General features: G+C 42.0%; 2 protein-coding genes across 4 annotated transcripts; one reads left to right on the forward strand and one right to left on the reverse strand.

Moving 5' to 3' along the window:
- Nucleotides 1-676: 676 nt before the first annotated feature.
- Nucleotides 677-8,848, forward strand: dcun1d4 (DCN1, defective in cullin neddylation 1, domain containing 4 (S. cerevisiae)). Of its 3 annotated transcripts, XM_023823636.2 has the most exons (12): nt 1,641-1,718; nt 2,530-2,710; nt 2,807-2,877; nt 3,221-3,260; nt 3,365-3,452; nt 3,657-3,745; nt 4,017-4,087; nt 4,347-4,438; nt 4,716-4,824; nt 5,071-5,175; nt 5,443-5,545; nt 5,639-8,848. In XM_023823636.2, exons 5-12 carry the CDS (start codon nt 3,382-3,384, stop codon nt 5,692-5,694), a joined length of 696 nt encoding a protein of 231 aa, XP_023679404.1. In that variant the 5' UTR covers nt 1,641-1,718; nt 2,530-2,710; nt 2,807-2,877; nt 3,221-3,260; nt 3,365-3,381; the 3' UTR covers nt 5,695-8,848. The 3 variants fall into 3 exon arrangements, with proteins under 3 accessions (XP_023679403.1, XP_023679404.1, XP_072568786.1); XM_023823635.2 differs by lacking the exons at nt 1,641-1,718; nt 2,530-2,710 and adding an exon at nt 677-795; XM_072712685.1 differs by lacking the exon at nt 1,641-1,718 and having other exon boundaries at nt 2,460-2,710.
- On the reverse strand, nt 8,808-19,093 carry lrrc66 (leucine rich repeat containing 66). The gene is made up of 5 exons (XM_072712678.1): nt 19,000-19,093; nt 18,236-18,661; nt 16,688-16,857; nt 13,528-13,867; nt 8,808-13,218 (listed from the first exon to the last, which is right to left on the reverse strand). The coding sequence occupies exons 2-5, from the start codon at nt 18,642-18,644 to the stop codon at nt 10,073-10,075; spliced, it is 4,065 nt and encodes a 1,354-aa protein (XP_072568779.1). The 5' UTR covers nt 18,645-18,661; nt 19,000-19,093; the 3' UTR covers nt 8,808-10,072.
- Nucleotides 19,094-19,500: the final 407 nt, after the last annotated feature.

Genomic DNA, 19,500 nt, shown 5'->3' on the forward strand with positions numbered 1-19,500 from the left:
ACACTGATCTAAAAAACCTCCTTAAAATTCAATGACTTAAGCTGTACGAGTTGACAGAATATACCACCTTAATATACAGCGTAATCTTGGTTATCAGAACTATATGCTGAACTTTCGTCCCTTGGCTAACAAAAGATTTTGGTTTAAATAGTGTTTTGTCATCAAAGCGTATAAAGTATATCTAAATAACATAAACGACCGTATTTGATGTAAGCTAAGTGCTTACGGCCAAAATACATCCTAATGCAAGCATTCATCAATGTCCCAACTTAAAACAAAAATACAAGTCTCATTAGTAAACGGGAGACCACGCCCTACAGTAAACAAAAGTTAGCATTTTAACCAATGATTTAGAATAACACGCGCAAGGTCTGTTACTGATTGCTTTGTTCACCAATACACTTTGCCTTAGGGTGGGCTCAAACTGCACACATCACCAATAAAAGTCCATCGTGGGCTGCTCTATATTTTGCACGAGGTAAGTCTTGTAATTGATATGCATGGTAAGTTCACTGACCAATGGCTCACGTCGAGGGGCTGGCGTTTAGTGAAACTTTGACCTGTCACGTTCTTAGGAGGGCGGGCATAAGTATTTTATCGTCATTGTGATTGAACGACAGTCATATAAACCAATCCCCTACTTAAATAGAAGAGCCTGTCAGAGGCTTATGTCCATCTAGATCATTCGTGGGCGTGTGGAAGGTTGACATGTCCCGCCCCTTGGCCGGTCTGCAGACTTGCACAGAAGCGAGACAGTCACTGTGTGTTCAATAAAAATGCACTCAGATGCAGCAGGTAAGTTATTATGTCCGTTGATGTCAAATTGTCCATAACACATACCAGCTTTACAGCGTGCCGAATTCCCTAGATGTTGTAATGCATTTTGTCTCGGAAAGATTTCTATTTTTTTAAATATATGGTATTCTGAAGAGAACTAGCTACATCGCCTATAAGCAAGCTATTGTACTAGCTAATCAAAAAAATCTGTCAGTTAGCTCGGAAATTACTTCTCTCATTGTATGATTTTCATATGTCTTTTGGCTGTAATACAAGTATCAGTCTACAGAAAATAAACTTGAAACGTTTGTTTAGAAGAATAAATCGTGATACAATAAGTATACCGTTATACAGTACACTTAAGCAACTGTATCAACCAAACTGGTGTATAAATTAGATTCTATAGGTTCTTGAAAAGACCGTCAAGGTTTTTGTCATATATGTGCATGAATGAAATTCTCATGCACTGCACGTTCAGCAAGACTGATACTGAATTTCGTAAGGTAAATGGGCCAATTTTCGAAGAAACTGCGGAAAAACAGGGAATGAAAATTGTGACGCAGTTGTGTACAATGTAAACGTTGCAATCGAGATGGAGACCTTGTAGCGGCTTATATGCGCCATCTGCGTTGACTAGAGAAACGACGTAACCTGTTTATTGAGGCGCTTGATTAACGTTGCAACATTCTGCAACAATTTAAATAGCATTCGTCAGTTGGGGAGAGTGTTAGGAGATGGTTGCTGAATATAATGTCATTATTTTACTGGGACATATTGGGAAGTGTAGTCCAGTTTCTTACATCTGTACTAATGCATGGAGGCATGCGTAATTATTTGGACTACAAGTCCCAGATGTCCGTCGACTCTCTTGATACTTTGAAAACTTAGTGCAAGTTGTCACCGTGTTGTGTTCTGATATGCAGCCCAGTTGGATTTGATCGGTGATTATTGCTTTGTGAGATGTGTTTGTCTAGATTTCTTTAATCGTATTTTATAGTAGATTCAAGCGATTAATCTTCTATTTCACGCTATCGTGTAGTGTCATCTGTACAAATATCTGATGGATCAGTCCAGCCACCCATTAACTTTGCTTTAACTTGGCATTTTTGCAACTACTTATAGTTAGGCGTTCGGCCAGAAATATAGGCATATTTGACAAACTTTACAATCTCCAGCAATTGTACCCCCTCACCGCCATACTGCGTGGGGGTTATTTAACATTTTAAACAATAGCTTTTTCTGTCAATCACTAGTGCGCGAACATAGGAAGCTCGACGAACCCACAAATACACTAGAAATCCATCTTTTTTTTCAGCCAGATGGGGATGAAGTGCAAATTGACAATTTTGCCTGTGTTACAAACTCTGTTGTCGGCGTCTGTCCGCGATCTAACGACAAGAGTAGGAGAAGGAGGCTGGAAAAGTAGGACAGACGCTATTGCAGGACTTACGCAACAAAACGATGCTTCTATGCACGGTGCATACCGTAGGCAATGGCTAATTCCCACTACCGTGGGAAACGGAAGTAAAAAGGAAACTCTGGTCTAATCCCATGGACTAAACATGGGGCTTTTTGATTGACGTAACTGCATTTGAGATCCATAATAAAAGCGCGTTTGTAATATAATAATGATAACAACAACAACAATAATAATAATAATGCAACAATAGATTTATGAAATTCACAACTTGGAGGAGCCGGTGGATGCCAAATCAGTTAACTGTGACTACAATTGTGACTTTATTGTTGCAGCTTTAGGGAACAACAAAAGTGAAATCCAAAACACTGCCCTTGTGGCAGACAAGTACGAATATGACATGTTTAAGGGGGTAGCGGCTGGCATCATGTTGAAGGGCCTGGGCAAATGACAGTTCGTTAAAATCTCAGAAAGGAAGATGATGTTGCACGCTTGGAAAAAAAAAAATCCCTTAACGTGAGTTTCTCCAGTAGAATGTAATGGGGCTTGACAGCATGACATTTGCGTTGCTCATGGCTGGGAAATAAAGTTAAATGTCTCCTTTGTCTGTAGATTTTCAGCTGAACTCCCATTTGTCAACGCTGGCCAGTATACACAAGATTTACCACACCCTCAACAGGCTGGTAAGGCTGCTTGGCATCCCCACCATGCAAGCAATTAGAGATCAGGACAGAAGTGAAGGGGATGTTTGGATAACATGGGGGGTGACTCAGGGGAATGGGCTGGCTGGGGTGGGGGAGGACTGCGCTTTATATTGTCTTCTTACAAGCCCCTGTGGTGACATTGAAATAGTCATAGAAGAGCAAAAGGCCTTGCCCCTCCCGGAGGCCTCCGCACCTGCCAACCCCTAGCATCCTCTGCAGCATGTATCCTCCCAGCATCCTTTTATGCATTTTCTGTGCGCTCCAGGTTGCAGTTTGCAGGTGTGTCTTCTGCTGCAAAGTAACTGTGCAGTTCTCTTTGCAGAACCTGACTGAGGACGTGAGCCCGGACACTCACTCCGCAGGTACCGCAGCCTCACCGTGCATGAGTGTGTTAGCACTGGACATGGCGCACGTGTATCCATGCAAGAACGTGCGTATACATGCCTGTATGTGCTTGTTTATGCAGCCTGCTGTTCTAGAGCCATGCCACCCAGGAAAAAGAGGCGACCAACTGCTGGCGATGACCTGTTTGTCAAAAAGAGTAGGCACGACAGGTACGTTTATGAACCAATTGGGGCTCACCAATGCGCAGCGTCTCCACAACAGAAGTAGTCATCATCCAATAAGGGAAGGATGACATGCAGTGGCTAACAATGGGGATGGTCGTGATCCAGCCTGAAATGAGACATCGCCCAGAATTAGTCACCATGTAACACACCCTTGAAACATCCCTTTAATCATTTTCTTCATCAATCTAGTATGTACCGGAAACAGGAGGCCTCCCGGATTAAAAGTGAAGATGTGTTCTCCAGTAAGAGGTGCCTGGAGTGGTTCTATGAGTATGCAGGTGAGCTGCACTAAGTCTCCTTCCTCTAGGTTTCAGTTCCATGCATTTTCAGCATTTGGAGCCCAACATTGACATTTTTTGTATTTTAGTGATTAGTTGCCATTTTCATTAGAGATTTCGGCCAGTTCTGACAATAGCTTCATTCTAGAATATAGAGATTCAGGAGGGGACTGATACAATGGTCCCCACAACATCAAAACATCACATTGTGGGGACACACACTTTATGTAGAACTATATTTGTGATGACCTCCCATTGCATCTTCATGCAGGCTGTGAAGATGTTGTTGGACCGGAGGGCATGGAGAAGTTCTGTGAGGACATTGGAGTAGAGCCTGAGAATGTGAGCTGCCTCCTGTCCACACTTGGGGGCGACGTAGCTCACAGCCACAATACCAACCATTATTCTAATGATGGAATGAAAGATATTACTCTGCTATAGCATGCAGACATAAAGTCCAGTACTGTAGTCACTACTCCACACTAACCCTCATGGCCAGAGTCCAGAGCTTTGTGCCACTACTCCAAATTAGCCACCATGGCTTAAGTGGCAGTATAAATCTGTCTGCCGCTTAGTCACAGTCTGTGCTCATTGTTGGCAGGTGGTCATGCTGGTTCTGGCCTGGAAGCTGGATGCCCAGAGCATGGGCTACTTCACGCTGCAGGAGTGGCTGAAAGGCATGAGTGACCTGCAGTAAGTCTTCATAAACACTAGGGGGTAGAGTGTAACCAGACGCTGAGCACACAGTCGCCCTTCACTGTAAACTTAGGTGTATATATCCGAGTTGGTCTCTCTGACGAGAAGCAGATTTTCTAGACATCTTCGCTGTGTTTCAAAAATGATGTGTATGTACGTTTGATAATGTAAGTGGTTTCTTAGTGAGTGTGTTTGTTTCCGGTACTTATCTGTACTCAAGCAGTTAAATTGGGTTCAGCTTGAATCATCTGGGGTGCATTCATGTCCTTCCCAGGTGTGATTCCACAGAGAAGCTGAGAAACTCTCTGGATTACCTGCGGTCCGTACTTAATGAGTCCACAAGTTTCAAGCTCATTTACAGATATGCCTTTGACTTTGCAAGGGTAAGATGGTACGGTCATCATAGGTAGCTGTACCACACATGCAGGAGTCTAACCCAGGAGCATAAATGTAATCTAGACTACTTTAGAAGCACCACTGATGACTCCAGTCAGTACTGACAGCCAGTCCACAGTAACCACACTACTCCCATTTTGTGTGTTGCTCCACCTTGACTCTGCTTTTCAACATGGACTGCACTGTTTTTTACATGTAGGAACCAACTCTGTTTATACATTGTATACTTTCAGGAAAAAGACCAAAGGAGTCTAGACCTGAACACAGCCAAATGCATGCTGGGATTGCTGCTTGGAAAGACGTGGCCTCTCTTCCCTGTCTTCAACCACTTTTTGGAGGTACTGTTCCTACCCGTGAATTGACATGGGTCTCTAACCTTTCTGTGTCTCATATTGGTATTAGACTAACACTCTGTCTGTCTGTTAATCAGGAGGTGTTGAAAAAAATATTTGTAAAATAAAACATTTGAGACTACTGCTGGTGTTAAATGGCACTGCAGTAAATTACGTAATGCAAAGGCTCAAAATATCGATGAGAAATTGTGATAAACTGAATCGTGGTATAAGAAGTAACTGCATATTGATGAAGCTTTATTTGTCATGCAGCAGTCCAAATATAAAGTGATGAACAAAGACCAGTGGTGCAACGTGCTGGAGTTTAGCAGGACCATCAACCTAGACCTGAGCAACTATGACGAGGATGGAGCATGTGAGGACACAAACACACAGATGTTTACGCCACACACACGCTCACACACCGGCACGCTTGATCGACCGGGCCTGGTGTTTTGCTCTGTTACAGGGCCCGTGCTGCTGGATGAGTTTGTGGAGTGGTACAAAGACCGGCAGATGTCGTAGCGGCGAGGGGAGTCCCCTCGGCGGAGAAACCGAACCAGCGGAAAAGACGGTGACAGCCCTGCGAAACTAGAAGCTCAGACGCCAGCGAGCTTGGACTGAGATAGCTTCTTGGGGTCCGTTATTGTATGGAATAGGATGCATGCCATTACTGGGGGGGAGGTGGGGAGTGAGCAGGGGCTCTATGTGGGGGGGGCCCCCTCTACATCCTTTGACCCCTCCACCCCAACATCCCTGCTGTACACATCTACCTTTCTGTGGTGCATTGTGGGTAAGCACATTATAAGCCCCATTCTGTGAGCTACGTATTGCTTTTCGCTTTTTTTGTGTATGTGTGGTTTTTTTTTTTTTGCTTTTCGCTTTGTCGACAGAGATGCTCTGTTACAGGGTGGGTTTCTGTTATTCTGTTATTAGTTTGCTTTGACTGAGCAGAGGAGGACCATCTTTGATTTATCTGTTACTCTCTGGTTTTACTCTTCAAAACGAAGCAGCCAAGGTTAAAAAAAAAAGAAAGAAAAAAGATATTTCATGTGCCTGGGTTCTTAATTCTTTTATACGGTATTTACAAAATTTATTTCACATATGATTTTTCTGCCTAATATTGTCTCACTGAGAAAGGATTAATGTGTATGGGTGATTATTTTGTGTGATTGGAAGTCTGTTGTTATGTGACTCGCTCACGGCCAGTTGAGCACAGTAAGTCACACCCTCTGGTTTTCACTCTCTGAGAAACCTTTGTCACCCTCAACTATTACCAAAGCACTTAGGGGTTACAGACTGGGCCACACCATGTGGGACAACATTTTGGACTGTGGGGGTCTGAAGTGTTATAGGTGGTGTTTGAACCAGTTGGGTTGCCTTCAACACCACAGACAAATGTGGCCACAGAGCCAACCTCCATAGATGTTCCTACCTGCAAACCACCACCACAACATTAGCCCCCACAGGCTACCTCCTTGGCCCCCACCCAGACTGATACTAAGCATCTACTTGACCCTTAGTCTGCAAGAAGATTGCTGTGATAGGAGAAAGGTGTTTGAGTTTTTGGACTGTAGAAGCACCAGTAGGTTGTGTTAGGTTGCAGGTTGGTTTTAAGGTTGCATGCAGAATTCTACATTGTCGATGCACATTCTGTGTATAGACCCATTCATGGTTAATCCTTGAACTGTATAATAGAGTTAACTTGCTCTCGATTCAGTGTAATCCTGAGTCGGGCAATTTTGATGCCTCATGACACTATGTAAGACAAACATACTGGGTATTATGGGACCACTATGGATCTTGATCATATGGTAGAAGTCTCAAAGTTGAATGGAGTATGTCAGTTAAGTGAAGCTTCACCTAGTGATTCACTCTTAATCGACGGCTGATTTAAAGGTGAGGGATCCGTCACTGCATGCTCTGAAGTGTAGGTTGTACTCATTGGGCCCCATCCCTCACAGCTGTCGTCCATAGCTGGGAAACCATTGGTGGGTGAGAGGTTATAGAGCTGAAGGGTGCAGTCTGTATGAGTATGAGTGATTAGAGATGATCATTCATGTTCAGAAAAATAATATGCCAAAAACAACCAGTGAGAAACAGCTGATTTTGTGTTTACATGGTGGTATTCTGCCCTGATGCAGGAACTCCTGTTTGTATATATGGTGGTTTTTTTTCTAACCACCCTTGTGATCTGGCCACTACAAAATCCTGCTCTAAATGTTGGGCTCATTAAGCTAATTAGATGCAGACCCGTGTATCTATTGGTTTATTTGTGTACCTCAATCAATATGGTAAATTTGTTTTAAGTTCCATTAAGATGAATCAGTTTACTTAATATCCCCTGAACAATGAAGTAACCAAAGTCATTTTGGCACTGGATTATTGCTTTAATAGCAATAGGGTGCTGTTGTGTAATTAAGTCATCAAGAGTTCAGCTGGAAGAAAGGCAGGCATATTTTTTTCCCCTGAGGCAGTGCTGAGTGCTGTGGTGCTAATGCTAAGTGGTTACTGTCGCCATCCAGTGTTCACTTTGAGCATTGGCACTAAGGGCAGTAGCTGGTAGGCCTGGTACTGAAGTCCCATGGCCCTGCGCATGTCCCAGGACCAGAGTTTAACCTAACGGTTAACCTTAGGAGTACTTTTTGGATTGATGGAGATAAAAATCAGAGGTGGTACTCAAGGACAAAGGTTGCCTAACCACAGCTTAGGGTATGACCATGATAAGCAGGCCTTTAGCCAGAAATACATTTCGGATGGGTCCAGTAGATTTTGCCAACTGTGGGGGTATCTCTTAATAGATTGTGCTGGGCAGGAGCAAATGTTGGGGGTGGCTCAAACCAGTAATTTTACTACCTGGCTACATGACTGGTGATCAGTATGGTGCTTTGTAGGGGCAAGCAAACAACTTCTTTACACTGGATAGTGCCTGGGAATACCCCCGTCACTATTCTTCTCAGCATGCATTGAGCCACATTTTAACCTATGGAGTCTGTGATAATACCAGGATTTGCCTCTAAAAAAATTCTTCAACTTGCAACTTCAGTTTTGTTCAGACTTTTGCAAAGAACTGAGCTGGAAAAAAAGGCTTTTTTTAAAATATTGTACGGTAACATTACAAGCTTTTTTTGATATCCTCTGTTTTGCTGTCTTAACACTTTAAAACGGAATGTTGTAATATACTCATTGCTGAACTGAAGCCGTCACATCTCTTGATGAAGAATGGTTTGCTCCTGGACTAAGGGTGGGGAACGGTGATACAATTTTTAAAAAAGCCTTTGATCGAATGTTACAGATTCCAGTCCCAGATTCAACTGTTCAGTTGCTATAGCATTAGGTGCAAGTGCTGATGGGAAATGTAGTTTGGAGCAACTGTGAAAAATACCAGTACCTTATGCCTCCTCTCTCAGCAGCACGACTTGTGCCAATCAGGTCTACCTGTCCCCTGAGTCCCAGTTGGGGTATGGGAGGGGCCTGTCTTTGGCCCGCTACCGTGCCAAGCCTTGGGGAGGGGGCAGGGGGGGGGGGTCGTACCCACGTCTCCTCAAACTTGTCTTAGTGCATCTGTGATTTATGCTTAGCCTTGGTGGTGTTCATGTTTCGATTGTGTATATGTGTTGATATACGTGTGTCTCTGCTTTTCTCTGTAATTAACCTCCATATAAAATCTTTATCAGCTGTCTGCGTCAACTGTGATTTATTTGCAACTGTGGGGGATGGGGGGTTACAGTAACTAGTTCCAGCCTAATATGGGAGAAAAGATTACAAAATTGTTACATGTACTTTTGTGGAAATAAACTATGTTCAGTTACCTTTGTTTAATAGATTACAATGGAACTTTAATATATGATTGATTCATCTAAATTAATTTTCAAAGAGCAAAAAACATCCATCTCTTCATCTACTATATCATTTAACCATACTGTCCTATGAAGACAAAATATAGTGACTAAGCTGACACTGAAACTGAGGAAAAGGGCTTCAAAGTGTTCACCAGTATGTGTCATAGCTAGGTAAATGATAGTGTTTTCTTCAAAACAGTATAGTTGAACTAAGATAAAATAGAGCCTAAGAGACCTAATTTTGATGATTTTGATTTTGATAAAATATGCAATTATGGCATTTTGCTTCGCAGTGAGAAGCCGGAAGAATTGAGCAGAAAGTTTGGGTGGTCACAGAAAGGGCTGTTGTGTATGTGGGTTTATCCTGCACCTCTCTGATTAGATTACTAATTAGAGGACTGATTAGCTGAAGAGTCCTCAAATCAGGATTTGAACAGCTGACCTAAAGGTTATTCCAAAAACCTACATACACACCGGCCCTTTGCAGATAAGATTGGCCACCCCGCTACAGCTGGTTATGGTTAGTTAAGAGTATAGCCAATCAAGATCCAAAGCAAGCAGCCAAGGTCAGGGCTGGAAAAAATACCATGGCTACTAATTAAGAGAAATGGAACCAAAATCCAGCACAACCCACAGTCCACAAGGAACAACAATCACTTACCACTCACCCAGCTCCCTCATCTCAGAACAATGACACGAAAAGTAGTTTTGTGCTGATTGTGGTGCTTCCATCTAATGTTTTTGTATAAGAAAACAAGGTGCAAACATGGAGCAATGGCCAACAAAGAATAAGTTATGTTAAGGGAGGAAGGATGAGAAAGAGTGAGAGGAAGTATTTTAGATACAATATAATTTGTATTTTTCCCTGTTTTTATAATTTGACATATAATTTGATATAATTTGATGCTTGGTATTTTGTTTCTTTTTTTTTTTTTGCTTGGGTAACAGGTCAAAGAATGACAAGACGTTGATTTGGAAGTGTCATCATCAACAAAATACACCTAAATTCTGAGAAAATAATTTTTTCTCATAGACAAATTATATGTGAGACTAAAATGAATTCAAGCCTCACTGCCTTGGTTATTGTCAATGTCTGAAAGCTGGGAGGACTGAGTCCCAGAACTGGAAAACCTGAAGCTGAAGTCAATGTTACTCTGATCTTCTCCATGTTTTTGTGTGTCTGAAAGATGTGGGCCCCTGTAGGGCTCATCTGCTCGTTTGACATCTCTCTGCATATCTCCCATAGCTGTAGTTCTATGCCTCCAGGAAGAGGTATGACTTGATGTCAGATCTTCACTCATTATTCCATCAGAGCGTTTGGTGGATGAGGCAGTTGTATCCGTCGTCTTCCACCCTTGGAGGAACAGCCCTCCAGCTCTCCAATCCTGCTTCCGTATTCCCTGCACAGACTCTTCTTGCACAAGGGATGGAAACATATCTCCTACAGCCTCTTCCTTAAGGGTGTCTTTGTCAATGGGCTTCTGGCTCAAATCAGAACTCCTCCTTGGTTTTATGGGTAGGACTGAGTTCCATCCCATAATTGGCGTGTATGGACTGGCTGTGAAAAGGAAGGGTCTTCTGGTTATTTGTAGTTGACTAGTTTCCCAAGGTTTCTGTCTCCAGTCTCTAGAATCTGCAGCAGTTAGAGATGGAGGAGTTACATCAGTCCACACCTTGGGTTGTGGTTCTTCAGAATGATATACTAATGGGTTCTCTCTGGGTTCTCCAGCTGATGTTACTCTCCCACTGTCTGCTGCAGAATCCCAGGGTGCTTCTTCTGGGCTCCCCTCTGACCAATGTCTCCCAGGTTTGGGCCATTCAGAGCCCAAACCTCTTGGTGAACAATTGAAGTGATAATCCATGTGTTTTTCTAAAGATATGCTTGGCATGTCCTCAAATGTGGATGTTACAGGGATATCAGAATGGGTGTCTGGATGCTTTTGAATGGTGCTGTTATGAGCAAAAGAGGTTTTATCAAGTTCTGGCTCATCTTTACTGTTCATTCTGTTTAGTTCTCTAAGAACAGTGTTCTCTGTTGGTTCATCTGTAGTATCATTGGAACTGCAACTAGACTGATCAGGGCTCTTGAGATTGTCACATGACTTCCTTGCAAACTGAACTACAGGATCTGTCCCATCCTTTGGGTGAAGGCAGAAGGTGTCTTTACAAAATACCTTGAGATCAGGGCTGTGACCCATTAATTCATCTGTAAGCTCATCAGTAGGGGTGTGTTCTATATGTTTATCATTAAGCTCATAGCTCTGTGCATATCCTATAGGTTCATCATAAAGCTCATAGCTCTGTGCATATCCTGTAGGTTCATCATCAAGCTCATAGCGCTGTGTATATCCTGTAGGTTCATCATCAAGCTCATAGCGCTGTGTATATCCTGTAGGTTCATCATCAAGCTCATAGCGCTGTGTATATCCTGTAGGTTCATCATCAAGCTCATAGCGCTGTGTATATCCTGTATGTTCATTATTAATCTCATAGCTCTGTGTGTGCTCTGTAGGTTCATCATTAAGCTCATAGCTCTGTGTGTGCTCTGTAGGTTCGTCCTTAAACTCATAGGGCAGTGTGTGTCCTGTAGGTTCATCATTAATCACACAGGTCAGTGTGTGTTCTGTAGGTTCATCATTAAGCTCATAGCTCTGTGCATATTCTGTAGGTTCGTCCTTAAGCTCATAGGTGAGAGTGTGTCCTGTAGTTTCATCATTATGCTCAAAGCTCTGTGTGTGTCCTCTAGGTTTGTCCATAAGCTCACATCTCTGTGTATATCCTGTAGGCTCATCTCTAAGCTCATAGCTCTGTGTGTGATCCGCTGGTTCATCACTGAGCTCATCACTGTTCATTTGTCCTTTCACTTCATCTGTATGCTCCTGGCACAGTGTGTGATCTGTTGGTTCATCACCATTGTCATGCTGATTTTGGATCTGCAAAGATTCAGATGATAGAGACATTTGTTCAAGCTTAACTACAGGATCAGTCGCTTGATATGTGTATTTGTTGACAGAATCTTTGTAAGAGAGCACATGATTAGAGTTTTCATCTTGTGGTCCACGTAGACCTTGACTTTCCTGTGGATGATCCAGAGTCAGATCTCTAAGCATAGTCCCAGGATCTGTCTTTGCCTGTATGGCTAAATTAAATTGCGATAGATCTTTCCCAGAATCACTGAACTCAAAGCTTTCTCCACTGTCATTCCAGAAATCTGGATCCAAGTTTGGATCCAGTAGATTAGGTGTTTCGGATACAGTACAAGCTGTGAAAGATTCATGTGACGGTCTAGGACTCTGGCCCGGACAAGGATTCCAGGTTGTGTTGGATTTACCTAGATCATTGTCTTTAATCTGGTCTTCCTCTTGTTCATAAATATTCTTAGACCAGTCCACCTCTAACTCTCCCTTAAAATAATTGTTATTGAGGTGGTTATCCTGGTCTACTCCATGAATCTCATCTGGTTCAGTTATGTTAACTGGATTTAGGTTGACCTCAGCATCTAAACTGTAGGCATCGTCAGTGAGCATTATCTCTGTCATCGAGTTGTCTGACTTGTCATCACCTTCCTTCCAAGGTTCTTGGTTTAGCTCTGGAGGATTGCCTTTTCTCACCACTGAGACGTTCCCATAGGTTGATCCTGCATCGATACTGACCTCCTCATTTTTTGGTGTAACAGTGCCCTCTGCTGAGCACTCAGGTTTAGGTGAGGCACCATCAGGGTTGGGGAGGACTGTGATGTAGTATGGCTCACTAGCCCGATGATTGCCAGATATCCTTCTCTCTTGGTCATCTTCTTCATCTTCAACAGAATAACCCATATTCTCACATGGATTTGGGGACTCTGTAAGGGTTTTTCTGGCACACATCCTCCTCCAAAGAACATTGAGGAGTGGTCTGGCCAGGGCTCCGAGGATAAAGGCACCTATAAAGGTGATGAATACGGAAAGACAGACTGCCTGGACAAATTCTGAATGTGACTTCTCCGCTGCTCGTTTTGGGGACTGGACATCTCGGGTTATTCTCTGCACACCCAAACTGCCATTGCGGACTTGGATATCAAACACAGAGGCCAGCCTTTGGTTTTCCACGGAGGTGCATGCGTATAGACCCTCATCATGCATGCCAATGTTATGCAGCAGCAGGCCTCCCTGACTGTCGGTGCTTTCTACTACCCCATGTGGTGTCCACCAGTATATCAGGACTGTATCTGCAAATAAAACAGAGATGAAATTAAAGGTTTGACAGAATGCTTATAAAGCTGTCCACTTTCTACTCTAAAGTCATTTTTTCTTATTTTATTTTTTTTTTCCTAATTAACTGTCTAAATGTGGATACTCATCTGATGTAAACCTGCAATTTCCTTGGATTTTCTAGGTGTATGACTAAGATGATGGTCCTAGGCTGACAACCTCATCACCCATACATGATAACATGATATTGCGATTTTCTTTGGGATTACTAAAGTGTCCATCCATCCATCCATCCACCCACCCTCAAGCGATCTACTCATGATTACCCCATTTTTCTATGCTGCATGGCAGGAGAAAATCAGCTCCAAAGTCCACAGTCACATCCTGATAGCACTTAGCATTGGAGGTCACAGTGACGCAGGTGAGCTCTGCTTCATCCACATGCATTAGGTCCCTCCCAGCCAGTTCTGATGGTGCCTCACACACCACCTTCCAGGACAGTTGTGACCAGCCATGGTCAAAGCTCATCCACCTCTTCAAGATTCGTAAATCACAGTCACATCTCCAGAGGTTTCCTTGCACATCCAGCCAAGCATTTAGGGTTCGGAACGACAGATATGCTGTTGTAGCAATAGTGCCCAGGGCATTAAAACTTAGGTCCAGCACCTTGAGATGAAAACATAGAAGACACCTATCAGACCATTACCTAACAGGCTATTTAATGTCCACTCTGTTCTCCTGAAATTTTTGTATAGGATTCTTATACAGGAACTGTACTCTATTCTTATATCAATTAAAGGTCTGGACACAGCTACAGAAAAAAACAAGATAATGGCCCTAAGTACATATTGAGGTTATGTAGTAAGGACAGTGGTACCTCAGAACTCGAATTTAAGCAGTTCAGAACTCCGGATCGAATCCTAAAAAGTTCGAGTTGTGATCGAATTTTCCCCATAAGAAATAATGGAAAACCAATTAATTGGTTCCCGGCCCCAAAAATTACACCTAAATATGTTTTTTTAGCATTTAAACACAAAATGAACCGGATAAAATAAGAAGAGCATATACTGTACTAAACACATCTAAGCACATTTATCAAAACAGAAATTTGCAAAGTAAGAAAATAAATGTATCCAAGCAATGTGTAAAGATAAAAAAACGATGTGTCCTGCCTCAATCGTCCACTCCTTCCGTGTGCCACGCCCCCTCGTTAACCCCGTGTGGAATGTTTCTGGTTGTTTTCATTAGCCCTCTGTATTTCGTCTGCGTTTCAGTTTGTTTCCCCAGCCCGGTCATTGTATTGTCTGTCTGCATTTTTCCTGCCTTACCTGTAATCAAACCCCCGTATTCCCTGATACCCTGACGTCTGCGCCTTTGTCTCCGTTCCGTCCCGCTGGGCACGACAATATTATTATAATTAAATGTATTAATGGTTTATTGCTAATATTAAATTAATTAATAAGAAATCTTTTAAATGTATTTTATTATATAATAATAATTACTGTTACTGTCTATCATTGTCTAAATGTATTTTTACTGTCTAAATACAGTGGTACCTCAGTTCTCGAACTCATTAGAACTCAAATTTCTTGAAACTCGAATCAACCAGTTCGGAAAAAATTACCTAGAACTCGATCTGAATCTCAGAAGTCAAACTGTGAACGTCAACCTAAGAACTTGTACGAAATGAGTCACGTGGTGTGTCTCTCAGCGGAAACAAAGGGTAACGCTTCAGTCTCAGCCTCGCATTCGCTGTGATAGCATCGTTTATGTTTACACAAGCTGAATACATATATTTAGACAGTAAAAATACATTTAGACAATGATAATAGTAATTATTATTATATCCTCCTGAGACCACACCCATTCATTTATGTTCATTGTAGTGGACATTTTATTTTTGCATCTATCTTTTCACTGATGTTAGGAAACGTATTTATTCCTGTTGTACACTAAAGAGGACAAGCTGTGAAATTAATAATAAAAATACATTTGAAAAAATCCAAATTGTAAGATGTCTTATTTCCTCCAAAGACAAATAACCTAAAATTGAAGAACACTTTTTTCCTTGGGTCTCAGGAGGATATAATAAAATACATTTTAAAATAAAGATTTCTTATGAATTATTTTAATATTAATAATAAACCATTAATACATTTAATTACAATAATATTGTCGTGCCGATCAGGGACAGAACGGAGACAAAGGCGCAGACGTCAGGCTATCGGGAATACGGGGTTTAATTACAGGTAAGGCAAGCAAAACGCAGACGGACAATACAATGACCAGACTGGGGAAACAAACTGAAACGCAGACGAAATACAGAGGACTCATGACAACAACCAGAAACAGCTGATCACACGTGGATTCCACACGGAGTTAACGAGGGGGCGTGGCACACGAAAGGAGCGGACGATCGAGGCAGGACACATTGTTTTTTTTAACTTTACACATTGTTTGGATACATTTATTTTCTTACTTTACAAATTACTGTATTGATAAATATCCTTACATGTTTAGTACAGTATATGCTCTTCTTGTTTTATCCGGTTCATTTGTGTTTAAATGCTAAAAAAAAAAACATATTTAAGTGTATTTTTTTGGGGCCGAGAACCAATTAGCTTGTTTTCCATTACTTCTTATGGGGAAAATTCGATCAGAACCCGAACTTTTTAGGATTCGATCCGGAGTTCTGAACGGATTAAGTTTGAGTTCTGAGGTACCACTGTATATGTATTCTGCTAGTGTTAACATGCACGGTGCTATCACAGCACATGCCAGGCTGAGACTGAAGCTTTACCTTTTGTTTCCGCTGAGAGACGTGCCGCATGACTCATTTCCCCACACTTACAAGTTATCTTAGATCTGCGTTCACGGTTTGACTTCTGAGATTCAGATCGAGTTCTAGCTATTTTTTTTTCGAACTGATTGGTTCGACTTTTAAGAAATTCGAGTTCTAATGAGTTCGAGAACTGAGGTACCACTATTATCTTGTGAACAAGGAAAGAGATGGAGTGTTGTTACAGATGACCTGGCCCTCACAATCACCTGATCTAAACCTATAGAGCTGCTTTGGGATGAGTTGGATCAAAGAGTAAAGTAGCCAGTTTGTGCCCAGAACTTGCAGAAACTCCTTCAGCACTGTTAGAGAAGCATTCCAGTTTGCTACGTACTTCTAGAAGCTGGTTGAAAGAATGTCAAGAGTCTGCAATGCTGCCATCAAAGCGAAAGGGGGTTATTTTGATGAGACTAAAATTTGAGAAAATTTTGAGATATTGAACATTTCTCTTGGTCGTTGAAATATCTGATATGTATAGCATCATTGCCTAGATGTATTTTAGTATAAGGTTACTAACGTAGCTTAAATATTGAGAAATGTATCAAAAACAGGTGTGTTCAGACTGTGGACTCTTAATGTACATGTACAGCCTGTATCAATATAGATGGATTTATTTAGTATCAATAGGTCATTGGTGGAGATGTTACCTGTAGCTTCACCATGTGCTGGAATGCAAGAGGATGAAGGCTGGAGATGTTATTGTGCTGCAGGTACAGTTCCCTCAACTGAGTGCAGCCATTTAGGCTGCCATGTTGGATGGTGTTGATCTTGTTGTAGGACAAGTTGAGCACCTCTAGAAACGTGCTTCCCACCAGACCTGGAACATTAAAATAATAATAAGAATAATAATAAACATCTTATTTTTGGCTTAAGGAACATCAGCACATGCCTGTACAGGTATCCGTGTGAGAACCTATACATATATCGCAAAAGATCATTGCACTGATTTTCAAAGACAACGGCAACAGAGTTAAAAGAAAAGAAAAGAGTTAATTGCTGGTGCCCCCTATTGTTAATCTTAGGAAACTACTGCTGTCAGAGTTTGCCACTGAAATTATGCCATAAATTAAAATGTATAATATAAATCTTATACACATACTGAGTTACATTTTACTCAATGTAAAGCATAAGAATCTGCACAGTTTAGCTATTTCCCCATCTATATGAGTACAAGGTCCAGAAATTTATTGTGGCTTGACACAACAAGTGGATCTTTCTGCACTGCTCACCTTTGTTCCTGATCACCTGCTTTTCCCATATAAATGCTGAACTGCAAATTGCAATGCAGGCAATTCTGAAACGCGCAGGTAAATATTTACCTCTCCACTGCCCTGCTGATGGAGGACCAGGATATAAACTAGAGGGAGATTTGTGTTCTACTCCAGTAAACTATCCTAAGAAAGTCTAAAGGACAGGTAAATAAACTGGAACTAGGACAGTGAGGTCCAGTGCTGTGGTTTATAACACTCTCTTATGATCTCACATGAGGGAAGGGAATGTTCTTAGATGGATTCTGATTGGTCGATGTACCATTGTCTAATGCACACAGCATCACAGAACAAAGTCATTGCATGTGTCTTCTGTTAATATCTTAAATATCACTAACCACCCTTATTCATATTCACTTATATATCAGCAAGCAAGACCAGTCATAAACTTGAGGAAATTCTTTTATTAAGTTAATTATTAATTACATCTATCTACTCTTCCCACTGGCAACAGAAAAACAGACCGGAGGTCACAATCACTGCATTTACCAGCTAAGTCAAGTCTAAGTAAAGAAGCAGTCAGCTAGAACAAAAACCAGCTTACGCAGGATTTTCCAGTAGTCACTGTTTGGCTGTAATTTAGGTGACCCTATGTGTCACCAGTCATATAAATGGCAAACAGATACTTTAAAATCTTGTAGGGCTGTGGCTGTTGAAATCTGGGATTGTCAGGACATGGAAACAAAGAACTCAGGAACAAAGGGACATCAGAAGAAACTACTCAGGAACGATCAGTGGTGTCTTATCAACCTGTACTTCCCATGACTTGTCTAATAAGTCCAGCACTACATACTAAAATCATGTTACCATATATGGACACACACACAGGTACTGTGTTGAGGTTTACAGCCTAGGAACATCATCTGAATCATACACCTGGAAAATCCAAGAATGCTGGTGCAACTGGACCCTATCAAGTTCACTCACCTTCTGGGATGGCTTGGAGTTGGTTCCCCTCAAGGGAAAGTAGCCATAAATTGGGCGCCCAGGACTCACATGGCAGAGGGTGCAGCAAGTGGTCCTGGGTAACGTCCAAGATTGGCGGCAGGCACAACGACAGGCCAACAAGCTGGTTATGCCCCAGCAGGAGGTGGGTTAGCTGGTACAATGGTCCATGTTCATGCCCAAGGTGGGGCACAGTGGTGAGGACATTGTGGGAAAGATCCAGGATAGCGGTGTTCTTCTGGAGGTCCAGGGGGGTGGAGGACAGGCCTGCAGAGGAGCAGTTCACGTGGGAACCATGCAAGCACGAACAGGCCAGGGGACATGTGTGTGGAGATGGAGAGGGGGAGAGCAGGACCCCCTGGAGGAAAAGCAGAACACCCAGACATTCCATTGGTTCCTCTGCCGGTCCTAAAGAAGCCCAACAATGCAATTTCACAAACTGGAAGGATACTGTGGGGAACTGAACAGCAATACAGGAAGGGCAGCCACACTTTTTTAGTGTAGAAAAGCGAGTGCCCCCAACTTACTAACATGCTGATTAGACTTAACCAGTAGTATAACATGCTGACATAGTAAGATACAGACTGAATTAGAAATACATACAATAACATAAAACTCTAAATTACAAATGACACTAATCCAGTAGGGTACAAACAAGAGCCGATACATACATACAGACATATAAAACTGAATGATGGTATGAACTGAGACATCCTGAGCATATTACATGTATTTTACAAGTTTACCTTACTGGAAGATGTACACCCAATACTAAATTCCTGTACACAACTGTACCATCCAGTAGTAAGTCCGAGCTCATCTGTGGATGTCTAGGTGTACTGAGATGTGGCTTGCTTGTGACTCTGAGGGGGTGGGGCTCAGCAGCCTCTAAGGCCACCCCCCCCAGACAAGAATGTGTTGGTTACTATCCAGCTCCCAACTCACACGGCAAGGTTAATACTTCACTAAGATATTAAAAAAAAAAAAAAACAGTCCATACAAAGTGTATTTTATACATTTACATTTACAGCATTTGATAGACGCCCTTAGCCAGAGCGACTTGCGTAAGTGCTTAGAAGTTTCGTCAGCGAATACATTCTCATACTGGTTCAATAGAACCCAGCCTAAGAATCCTATCACTCCAAAGAATCCTATCACAAACTCTGTTGGCAAGTAATACAATTTTTTAATAATAAGAGTATAATCCTGGAAGTGCTAATCCAAGTACTTAAAAAAGAGGTAGGTTT

The sequence above is a fragment of the Paramormyrops kingsleyae genome, chromosome 1, assembly GCF_048594095.1.
Source record: "Paramormyrops kingsleyae isolate MSU_618 chromosome 1, PKINGS_0.4, whole genome shotgun sequence".
Classification (NCBI taxonomy): Eukaryota; Metazoa; Chordata; class Actinopteri; order Osteoglossiformes; family Mormyridae; genus Paramormyrops; species Paramormyrops kingsleyae.

Bases quoted from the DNA above. Each gene is read 5' to 3' on its own strand.
- dcun1d4 (XM_023823635.2), top strand. The intron at 2,878-3,220 runs GTAAGGCTGCTT...TTCTCTTTGCAG, and splicing joins ACCACACCCTCAACAGGCTG to AACCTGACTGAGGACGTGAG. The intron at 5,176-5,442 runs GTACTGTTCCTA...TTTGTCATGCAG, and splicing joins TCTTCAACCACTTTTTGGAG to CAGTCCAAATATAAAGTGAT.
- lrrc66 (XM_072712678.1), bottom strand. From the start codon at position 18,644: ATGGAATGTCTGGGTGTTCTGCTTTTCCTCCAGGGGGTCCTGCTCTCC. The intron at 16,858-18,235 runs GTGAGTGAACTT...TTAATGTTCCAG, and splicing joins ACTCCAAGCCATCCCAGAAG to GTCTGGTGGGAAGCACGTTT. The intron at 13,868-16,687 runs GTAACATCTCCA...TTTCATCTCAAG, and splicing joins AGCACATGGTGAAGCTACAG to GTGCTGGACCTAAGTTTTAA.